This window comes from Lipotes vexillifer, unplaced genomic scaffold, assembly GCF_000442215.2.
Source record: "Lipotes vexillifer unplaced genomic scaffold, Lipotes_vexillifer_v1.1 scaffold1469, whole genome shotgun sequence".
NCBI lineage: Eukaryota > Metazoa > Chordata > Mammalia > Artiodactyla > Lipotidae > Lipotes > Lipotes vexillifer.
The window spans coordinates 727,362-739,474 of NW_006770161.1; the positions used below are offsets into that span (position 1 = coordinate 727,362).

Consider the following 12,113-nt stretch of genomic DNA (forward strand, 5'->3'; position numbering starts at 1 on the left):
GCTTTTCAGAAAGCCCATAGTACAAGCTCTCATCAGCACCGGGCTTCTTCTCTCTCTCTCTCTTTCTCTTTCTCTCTTTCTTTTCATTTTGAAAGGTGAACTCAGTACTTCATTTTTTTCAGTTGCATTTCTTTACATACTGAGATTGGATAATGTTTTCACAGGTTTATGTGAAACATTATAAAAGCCCATTTAAGGTGGTCTAACATTCTGTAAAATACCATTATTAGTTACATTTCTGAGAAAATGTTACTTCTTAGTGGATTGTTTAATATTCCATGAATCCCTGAAATGCGCTTTTGTTAGTACCTCTTTCTTGCTGTAAGCCTAAATTATAAAATGTGAAATACTGTAATTTGTATTTTTTAAATTTATTAAACTAAAAATTGTACATATTGCTCTTTCAAACAGCTTTCCAAGTTGTTATCAAAATTATTCTTGTTAGCCAAAGTTAATTGGATTCTCTTAAGACTTCTATTTCACATACCATGTGATTTTAAGAACATGGCAGATAGACTTAGTATCTTGATAACTTATTATCTTTCTTTCCATTTTAATTTCCAGGTCAGGGTAAGTGAGCTAAGAGATTTTTTTTTTTTTTGGCACAGTTGGTTTTGACAGTGAAATATTTGGATTTTCTTGTCTGTCTAACACAGTCTTAGAATTTTTTCAACTTCATGGTTTTTTATCCCCATTTATGTCAGCTATACAAGAAAGCCTTTGACATTGATGTAGTTGATTTACCTCCTGCATTCTTATCCTATACAGTTCTGTCCTTCACTTTTCAGACCCCAGTTTCTGTTCTTTCTTAACTTCTGAGATCCTTCCATTGGGCCTCAGGAACTTACAAATAAGGTATCGATAAAATTCTTGTACATATTCTCAACATCTTTCTTTTTTTTTTTCTTTTTTTCTTTTTTTTTTTCAGTACGCGGGCCTCTTACAGCTGTGGCCTCTCCCATTGCGGAGCACAGGCTCCGCACGCGCAGGCTCAGCGGCCAAGCCTCACAGGCTCATCCGCTACGCAGCATGTGGGATCTTCCTGGACTGGGGCACAAACCTGTGTCCCCTGCATCGGCAGGCGGACTCTCAACCACTGCACCACCAGGGAACCCTCAACATCTTTCTTGACAAAAGTTTTAAAACTACTTCTGTCACTTAGCTCTCCCATAATGACAGTGCTGCTGTCCCCTGAAGCTCTTTCAAATATTGTCGTCCCCTTCTATATCTACTTTATCACTAGTACTGGAGTAGTGGTAACTGGTAGTTACCTTCTTGTTACATATTGCTCTTTCCAGAACATTCTCCTTCATCTTCCCTAAAAACCCTTAGATTTGAATATCAAGCCATATGATTATACCTCCTGCTACTTATATTTCTTGGAGTTATCAGCCAACCCCTGAATCACTGCCTTGAATTTCTTGAAGATTTTGGCTTTGGGTCACAGTCACTCCACTACTATTGCTATCATGGTTCTTGGTAATTTTAGTACACATACAGATTATCCTTCTAATACTTTTGTGTCTCAGTTCCTTGAATCTTCATCTGCCATAATCTGGCCACCCACCTACACTAACATTGTTGTTCTGGAGACCTAGTCAGTATTAGTTTCCATACCCTCTTCATAATATCAATTATCAGTTTCATGTATCCCAGTCTATTATTTCCTGTCTTTCCACCTCACATCCTTTGGTAACCCAATTCCAGTAATTTTTAAACCCACATAAGACCTTAACATCAGTTGATCTTACCAAGTTTTCGTTTTCCTGAACCCCCCTCCTACCAACTTAAATTCCTTGGTCTATCAATATAATCACTCCCTTACATTTATTATCTTCAGTTACGTGCCCTTCTTTTCAGTAATTGTACATGATTGAGAAAACCCCAGCTCTACTTAAATGCAAGTCCTCATCTGCTCAGTACCTCCATCCATTGCAGCTGAGTGTACCTGGAACAAAACCTACAATATACTGTCTCATTTAAAATTCAAGTTAACTATCTTCAAGTGATTTCTCTTTATCTTGTTCATCCCATGTCAAATCCATTAGCATTTCTTATTTACTTTTTATTCCAAAAATATATTGAGAATTTGCCCCACTTTTTGCCATCTCTCTTGCTCCTACTCTTGTCCAAACTACCATCTTCTCTTTCCTAGATTTTTATTATAGCCCCCTCGATGGCTTCTCTGCTTTACATCTGACTACAGTTTATTCTCATCACAGCAGCCCAAACCTTTTAAAATGTAAGTCAGATTACGTCTTTTTTTTCTTTTCTCTTACAACCCCCCAATAGCTTCCTATCTCTCTTACAGTGACCTGTATGATTCCTGGCTTTTTAAACTTCATTTCCTGCTGTTTCCCTCTCTTGCTAACTCTTTTCAGCCACTCTGGCCTCCTGGCTTTTCTTTGAATCTCCTAAGTGTAATCTTCCTTTAGGGCCTTTTTCACTGCAGTTCCCTCTGCTTGGAAGGCTTTTCCCCGGATTTCCTTGTTCTTAGCTTTCTTAAGGTCTTTGACCTACCTGTTTGAAATAGTAATTCCTCTCATGTACCCTTTATTTATTTTTTTCATAAGATATATCAGCATTTGCCATACACTGTAATTTACTTGTTCGTCTCTTTTCATTAAAATGTCAGTTCATTGTATCTGCAGCCCCTAGGACAGTGCCTGGCCATAGTAGGCACTCAAATATTTGTTGAATGAATGAATGAATGATCAATAAAGTGGTTATCCATTGAAATTGTTAAGCATACTTTAAGCAGGGTGTAGTATGGTTGAGCTAAAAGAAGTTGCATGTTACAGTGTTAATGCCTTTGTACTTCAGTTGCTTAGATATTGGAAGTATATACACCAAAATGTTAACAGTAGTTGTCTCTAGTTAGTGGCATTTTTTATATAGTTTTCATAATTGTCTTTCAGAATATTTGGGAAATGTTCATGTATTAATGCTATTAAGAGATTTTAATTCCATTTTCAAAAATAAAATACAAGAACTAGCAAAATGATGTTGTTCACTGAAGGACATAAGGGAAATTAAATCATAGCAGTAAGATTGTTATCACATGTATGTTAGATGAATACTGTATAATAATTTTAAGGATGCTTTTAAAAATAGAAGAAATGAAAGAATTTACCAGTATCTCACTGTAATTTCATCTTCAGAATTTACATTTCTGCATTATTTAGAGTGAAGTACTCTAGTAACTAAGTCCTCTTAAATGTTACTCACTAAATTCTAACACAATAGAGGAAAACTTTATACTCAAGCTCTGTGAGGGCTTTTCCTATATCTGCTGTCTAATTCTCAGAGTCTTGGTTATTTAAAATAACTTTTATGATCCTTAATGGTCTTTTATGTTCATAATACTGGTGGTGATTTTTTTAGGACCTGGATTGTATCTTTTTCATCTTTGGGTTCTCACTGCCTACCACAGTGCTTGGTATATAATAGGTACTCAATAAATGTTTATTGAATACTTTTTTATCAATTGATCAGTGATCGTATTCGTCTCTCATGGTTATCTTTGTTAGGAGAAAAACTTTTGCTTGGCTAGTAAATCCCCCAATGCTTATAGTAGTTTATCTATATAAGTAGTTGAGGAGTTGTGGGGCGGGGCTGAGGGAGAGGGAGAGAAGAAAAAAGGAAGAAAAGACACAGTGATAGACTCTTCCATTAGAAAAGACAAATGCACATACATGTTGAATGACACTTTATTTTTTTTAACTGGACAATAATTTCATTGGGGAATTTTCCTAGTGACATGATTTGTTCTTACTCTTGTTGAATTAGGAAAGTATTTTAACTTCAATATTATGATAAGCTAGATGTATAAATGTCAGAGCTAATAGCTTAGTATTTTAGTCTTCTACAAATTGATGCCTGTGGTATCTGGACATTTTTTGGCCTCTTGTAAATAAAGTCTCAGTGATGTTTAAGGAATAGCAACTTGTGGCCAGAAAAGAAAAAAGCTGCATATTATCCAAGCTAAGCAATATAAATGGGGCTAAGGAATCCCCCACTAGATCAAAAATTTCCTAGAGAAAGATCTCTTGAGCTTACAAACTAAAGACCTTCAATATAATTTTAAATAAAGCCTTTTATGTAGTATGAGAGCAACTTTTAGTTGATAATCAATTGCCACTATTATGTAGGCTTACTAGATTTGCAAATTTACAAGTTTTTACAAGTTGGTTGGGTCCCTTCCTCAGGAAATCAGTTTAAGTTTTTTTTTCCTATATTGACTCAAAAAGCCTAGTTGTCCTTAAATCCTGTGAATATATTTGCCTTATAATTTGACAGCATTGAGTGAACACCCTTATAGGGTCTGTAGTGTTGTAAAAAGAGAAACTGTTCAATAAAAGATCACATTTGAAAAAATTAGACTGTGCTGGATAAAACCAGTATTGGATATGAGTACTGTGCTTTGCTTTAAAGCACCTACAACTATTCAAGAAAATATATCCTGGCCCATTACTACTTTCAAAATGGATACTTTTAGTTTTGGAAAGCAAATGAGCTGTATCTTTGTGAAATTAAACCATGGCTGTAAATAAAGTAAATATACAATGAAATATTGGTATCTTTTAGCAGAAAATTAGTCATGCATTTGTGTTAACATTAACGTTTATAGAGATTACAGAACTGTTGTAATTATTAAAGTAATTAAACTATCAAACCAGATATGCTTGAGTAAGTGCATGTTGCAATTAATCACTATGTTTAAACACATTATACTAAGTAGATCTTTTTTGAGTATCATCAATGTGCTTGAAGCTATATAGATAATAGGAATGATAGCCTTCAGTTTTTTGAGCACTTATCATGTGCTGGTCCTTATGCAGTAAACATGGATTAATTCTCAAATAACTCTATATATGATAGATACATTTGTTATTCCCAGCTTTTAGATTTAGAGACTGAGGCATAAAGAGGTTGAAGAAATTGCCCAGAATTACACAGCTCATATCTAAGCTGGGGTACAGTACTGGAAAATAAGTCAAATTTAAGCATGTTAAAAATGTATTGATTAACTAATATTGAATTTTGTTCTCTGTTTTTGTTCACTTTTCTAGTTGATTTGGAGCATATGCGAACAGTAAAACCTGAAAAACACTTAAGGTTTTGCCAGGAAAATGGTTTTAGTAGCCATTTTGTCTCAGCAAAGACAGGAGACTCTGTAAGTAAAATAATGAATACTGAATATTACAAGTGATGTTTTACTTTTATTTTCATAGGAAGTATACGTCTATTACTTAACTTTTGGAACAAATTAATTCCTGTTAAAGACATAAAATATCAGGTTAGATATAACATGTTTATTCTATTTATGTTCCTCTTATAATTCATTTAACATAATTTCATAGTTATTTTAGGGAATTAAAAAATACAAAAGTTAAAAATAATATAAATCACTCATAATCTCACCATCCAGAGATGACCATTCATAACCTCATATGATTCCTTCTAGTCTTATTTTTCTGATGCTCACAAATATTAGTGCTTCTGCCACTAGTGCTAGTGAATTGCATTTACTGAGTGCCTACTTTGTGATGGGCACTGTACTACTCTGATTATCTCTGTTTAATTAAATTAATTTATTTTTTCATATTTGACTGGATGTTTATTGTGTAAATCACCATAACCATTTAAACAAGAAACTTAGAATGATGTTAAAATATTTTTGAAATAGTCCAAAATATCTTCACATATAGTTCAGATTTATTTTCCAGCAATCCTAAGTGATTATCTCTATTTTACAGAATAGTCTTAGAGAGGTTATGTAGTGGGGGTCCAGGGTACACAGAATAAGTGGTGGAGATAGGATTTGTAAACCTAGGGATTGACATTCCAGGGTTCACCATATTAATCATGCTAAATGTTTATTAAAAAGAAAATTGAGATCATAATATAGAAATAATTTTGTTTTTTTAATTTAATATATTTATCTGTAGAAAATTTTATGTCACTTAATATTACTAAATAGATTTAATAATCCATTAGAGTTAATAATCCGTTAAATAAATGTTCAAAAATTTATCCAACCATGTCCCTATCGTTGGGCATATAGATTATTTCTAAGTTCAGTACATTGTAAAATTTTGCAAAATTTCTAATGTAAAATTTTGTCCATAAGCTGTGATGTTTTGATTATTTCCTTGGAAGGGAATTGAGACCTATTGCCAAATTACTACCAGGAAGCCTACGTTAAATTATACTACCACCAGCATTGTATGAGTGCCATATCACTGTACTCTTTTTAACATTCAGAATTTATTTATTTATTTTTAAATCTTTGTCAATTTGGTAGACAAGGAAAAAAAGGTATTTTGCTATTTAAATTTGAATTTCTTTGCTGTTGAGGTTGAAATTTTTAAAATTTCATTACTTATTAATTTTCTGCTCATTATCTGTTTATAATTTTCTATTGCTTTTTAAAATTTCCTGTGACCATTTTTATGTTAGGGATAACAGCCATTTGTCATAATTTTTTGCAAATATTTCCACTGCCCAGGTGTTGGTTTGACCATTAATTTTCTTGACATTTTCAACCAAAGGAAGTTTGAATTTTTTTCTGTGGTTTAATCTTTTTGATGTTCTTCCTGTATGATTTCATTGATGGTTTTTATGCTTAGGGTAAATATTAAATATTATAAAGGGTACTGAATCTTTTGGGGGGGGTCAGACTCATCTAAAAATGTGACATTTTGGAACCCTTTCCCCAGGATAATGCAAACACGGGCACATACCCACATGTGTCATTTAAAAAATGTATAATATCAATATTCCTTGATAAATCCATCCATGGATTAGGCTTTTACCCTCATGTATCTTCCTGGGAGTCTTTTGTCATTTTAGAATTATTTTAACTTCCAGTATTTTAGCTTGTGTTTAACCACTTAGTATCTTTTTTTTTTTTTTTTTTTTTCTTGCGTTATGCGGGCCTCTCACTGTCGTGGCCTCCCCCATTTGCGGAGCACAGGCTCCGGACGCGCAGGCTCAGCGGCCATGGCTCACGGGCCCAGCCGCTCCGCGGCACGTGGGATCTTCCCGAAACGGGGCACGAACCCGCGTCTCCTGCATCGGCAGGCGGACTCTCAAGCACTGCGCCACCAGGGAAGCCCTAACCACTTAGTATCTTTTGTGCACTTACGTTGAACCACCTGTAAAAATCCCCATTGTTTTCTTTTTTAAATTCAACTTTGAAATGGTTTGTTCTTCTGAAGTCACTTTAAGACTTGCAGTCATCTCCAATCCCAGGTTACTTCCCTTCATTGCTTAGGGAGTTGAGCTCCTGGCTTACTGTACTTTCTCTAATACTACCTTTGTCATAGTTCTTAGTGATTTCAGTATCTTTGTTTTCCACCCCACCTCAGCCACAAACTCCCATGCATTGTCATTACAAATTACTGCAGCCCTTCTGTTATCTCATATTGCAATATCAGGCATCCTAATCACTGACCATCTTGTCTTTCTGGCTCACACCCTTGAATGCCCTAACCCAATCAGTCTGCAACCCCAGCAGGACCTACAAGACATTGATCCTAACACTTTTTCAATGTCCTCCTTTCATGTCCTCATTTTCCTTTCTTTGTAACTTAATCTCTTGGCCAATCAAATCATTACCATGCATATACTGTCAAGTCCCTTTCTGCTCATTCACTTTATCTGACTCATTTGGATAAACCTTAACCAAGCCCCTGCCTTTATATGGTTACACTCTTGTATTTGAACGTGGTCAGAGAAAAAAACCCAGAGGCATGCTGGAGGTTTCACTTACATTTCACAATAGCTAACCTCAAGTGGGCCCTTAATGCTGCTCAGTAATTATGCATGTCCTTAGGCCATTATCTCTCCCCCTCACCTATACCACTGTTTCATAGCTTCTCTTCTCTCCTCAAATCTTCAAAACTTCCTTGTCCATTCTCTCAGCTGATGCCCTTGTTTCTTATTTTATAAAATATTTGCAATAAACAGAAGACAACTTTCACATAACTCCTGCCACCACATCTACCCCAACTCTCCTTCCCACCACACATATCCCTTCCCATATCTTATGTCTCCTCCAAGATTACTACGGATCTATACTCCTAGCTAGGGTCAGCTCCTCCACTGTGCATTAGTCCCATTTCTCTTTGCCTAGTAACAAACATTGCTTAGCAATTCTCACTCCTGCGTCATTTTTTTTTCCTATCTACTGGATTATTCTATCAGCACACAAAATATTATGACTTATCTTAAATACAAGAAAACTCTTGATCCCACATCTTTAGCTATTGCTTACTTCCCCCCAGTTACCAGTGGAATGTTTTGAAAGAGTTGTCTCCAGTTCTCTCCTCCCAGTTTGTCTCGAGCAGTTCCAGTCAGACTTTTGCCCCCAATATTTCACCCCAAAATGCTCTTATTAAGGTCTACCAGTGACCTCCTTTTTGCTAAATTCAGTGGTCAGTTCTTAGTCCTTATCTTACTTGATTTAGTTGCAGCATATAAAATAGTTGATCACTCTCTGCTCTTTGAAATACCTTCTTCACTTGGATTCTAGAGTACTACACCCCCTGGTTTCCCTCCTACCTTGCTAACTACTCTCTTAGTCGCCTTTGCTAATTTCTTATCTCTCCAACTTCTAAATATTGAAGTGCCCTAGGCTCAATCCTTGGATATCTCTCTTTTTTAAACTTATTCTCTTAGTGACCTCATCTAGTCTCATGGCTTTGGCCAGACCTCTTCCCTGAACTCCAGACTCATATACCCCAGCACTCCTGCTTAGGTGTCTAACAGCCAGTCCCAATTTAATTCAGGTCCAGAACTGAGCTCTTGGTATTCCCTCTTCAGATCTCTCACAGTCTTCCCCACTTAAATAAATGGCAGATCTTCTACCAGTTGCTAAGACCAGGAAAATTTTGGAGTCATCTTTGACTCCTGTCTTTCTTTGACATACCACATCTATCACCAAGTCCTGTTGGTTCTACTTTCAAAATATATCCATAATCTGGTGACTGTTTCTTACCATCTCCACTGCTACCACTTAGTTTCAAGCCTCCATCATCTCTTACATTAGTGTCCTTGATGATTTCCATTTTTTACCCTTGATCTTCTTCTATAGTGAATACTCAATACAACAACCAGGTTGACCTTGTTAAATAGACGTCACATCAATCCACCCTCCATTTCACTAAGAGTGAAAGCCAAAGTTCTTCACATAGTTTACCAGATCTTACATGATTTGTACACTCTTAATCTCTCTGCTAGTTTTCTTTTACAATCCCCTTTTTCTCTCCATTCCACTGCACTAGCTTTCTTATTTCTCCTTGAACATTGACCATCAGTGAACTATAATATATAATGCTCTTTGGGGTACAAATGACATAAACCTTTTGGGGATATGTATCTCTTTGATTAGGGATCGAAGTTAAATTAGTAAAATTGTGATAAATATTCAGTAAGTAATCATGAGGTAAGTAGGGATAAGAATATGATAGAGCACTTACAGAACAAAGACAAGTTATGCATTACAGTCAGTGACTGATTCGTGTCTATAGATTTTCATTTAATGATAATGGAGTATACTGCTCATTTTCTGTTTGATAAAATACAGTAAAGATTATAAGTTTTTTGCTTAAGAGATATGGAGAATTTATTAAAATTGATGAGAACCACAAAGATTATTAAAGAGTTGTAAAGTAAGACCTTTGAAGATAGGCTAATGCCAGATCAAAAGACTATTGTAGAACTGGCAGTGAGAAACTTTACCCAGGTAGTAAAGTATAGACTAGTTTATTTTCATTTTCTTCAGGACTTATAGGAGTTTGTTATTATGCTCGTAGTTTTTTTTTTTTTTTTTTTTTAATGTGGTAGCTGTAATTAATTGTCTTATGTTAAATCTTTAAAAGCGTAAGTTTTTAGGGATAAACGTATATTTAGACCAGTTCAGTGAAGTGTATGGCTTTTCAAATTATGGTTTAATCATTTAAAAAATTATTATACTTAAAATGTTGCTGTATTTGACAAATAAAGCTATTTTTGGAATAACCTGGTACATCATATTTTTTGCAGTTTTTGCTGTTTATCACTTTTTAGAAAGTTCAATTTATTTGAAGGTAACTTAAACATGCCTGTTTTAAATCATTTAAACCTGTTTTTGTTATGTAGGTCTTCCTGTGTTTTCAGAAAGTTGCTGCTGAAATCCTTGGAATCAAGTTAAACAAAGCAGAAATAGAACAGTCACAGGTGATTATATTGAACTGTATATTTTTAAAAATAATTTATTTCTTAAAAGACATTAATTTTCACCATGAATCCTTTTACATTCATGCATCCTATGTACATATCCCTAAAAGCCTTAAAAATAGATTGTGTGTATGAATCAGTGTTTATTGCAGAAGATGGAGGATGTTAACTTTTTGCCAAATGATGGAACCTCATTAAAACCTCATTTTGTCCTTTTTGTTGGAAAAATGAGATTAATACAATAAAAATTTCATCAGTGGTTAAATAATGGGTTAAGGAACTGACTGTATTATTTTATACTTCTTTATTAAAGTTCTTCTTCCATGATTACTGTACAATATCCTTTTTATATTTTATACAAAATCCCAACTATAATATTTATCAAAGGTTAGACGTAGCTAGTAAGAATTTACCCCATTTGGCATCTTCCACGTTTGCTTTGGTAAAACATTAATTTTTCTAAAGTCTTGCTCTCTGTTCTTCTCTAAAAGGTCCTACCTTGTAATGATATTAATTCTTCATGTTATTTTATTGTTAATTTAATAATGGTATTAATTATTGAGGATTTCTGAATTCTTTCACTATTTGTAGACAGTTCTCTTAGACTAAGAAATAAATATGAATACCAATAATCAAGCATTTAAAAATACCACTACAATAGCATACCAATTCACATGTTTGATTGAATGAAAAATCAGAGCAAGAGTTTTTAGTTTAAAGTCAGGCTTCGGAAGTGATTTGCTTAGAGGTAACATATAAATTACACTTTCCCTTAATCCCCTCCACTCTGTCCCTGCTCTGTGAAGCTAAAAAAGGTATAACAATCTTTCCCCATCGTTAAATTTTTCTTTAATTCTTTTAGAGTTAGTTCTGTCATGGTCGCTCTTTGTGTGTGCATGTGTGTGTGTGTTTAAACAACTTGAGCAGATATCAATTGAAAATTGTTTAGGGAGGGTGGGAGGGAGGGAGACGCAAGAGGGAAGAGATATGGGAACATATGTATATGTATAACTGATTCACTTTGTTATAAAGCAGAAACTAACACACCATTGTAAAGCAATAATACTCCAATAAAGATGTAAAAAAAAAGAAAAGAAAATAAAAAGAAAATTAAAGAAAATTGTTATGCTGATATGGCTGTTTCTAGAATTTCATTAAAATATTTGGAACTCTGGAAATCTGCTACTTTTATTTCTCATTATTCAAAAGACATTTCAGCACTTATTGTGGCCAGGCACAGTGTTCTGATATTTGTGCCATATAAATTGCTCCCAGACACAAAAATATCTACTTCGTTTTGGCCTAGGAGGATGGATACAAGAAAGAGAAATTACCATGATTTGCTTGATAGTACTGACCTTGGCAGACCCCAGAGGTCAAGTGATTCCTCTGCTTTTTAGCTTCACTTCCTAAATGATGTTTCTCCCTGGTTAGATAGTCTATGAATGATTATCAAACAATCATAAATGATTTATTGGTCATATATTATAAGTGTGGTTTAGTGGTGGATTCAGAGGAGCTTTAAAAGAGTTTAAGATACAGTCCTGGGCTTCCCTGGTGGCGCAGTGGTTGGGAGTTCACCTGCCGATGTAGGCGATCTTCCGGTCCGGGAAGATCCCACATGCTGCGGAGCAGCTGGGCCCGTGAGCCATGGCCGCTGAGCCTGCACGTCAGGAGGCTGTGCTCCACAACGGGAGAGGCCACAACAGTGAGAGGCCCGCATACCGCAAAAAAAAAAAAAAAAAAAAAAAGAAAAAGTTTCTCATTCTAAGCAGAGTGCAACAACTATTTTTGGAACCAAAATAATGCTTTCACTGACTACCATGAAGACTTTTGAGACCAGCCAAAAGGAAATGGCAGGACTGTTCTTAGTCCTAGGGCTGGTGGCC

At 35.0% G+C, this 12,113-nt stretch overlaps 1 protein-coding gene across 3 annotated transcripts in view; it reads left to right on the forward strand.

Annotated features, from left to right (window-relative positions):
• The window catches only part of RAB28 (RAB28, member RAS oncogene family), a 94,486-nt gene that overhangs the window by 73,573 nt on the left and 8,800 nt on the right, over window positions 1-12,113 (forward strand). For all 3 annotated transcript variants that reach the window (XM_007446042.1, XM_007446041.1, XM_007446040.1), the window contains exons 5-6: window positions 5,073-5,176; window positions 10,147-10,224. In XM_007446042.1, coding sequence (XP_007446104.1) covers window positions 5,073-5,176; window positions 10,147-10,224 — 182 coding nt within the window. The remainder of the gene's footprint in view (window positions 1-5,072; window positions 5,177-10,146; window positions 10,225-12,113) is intronic.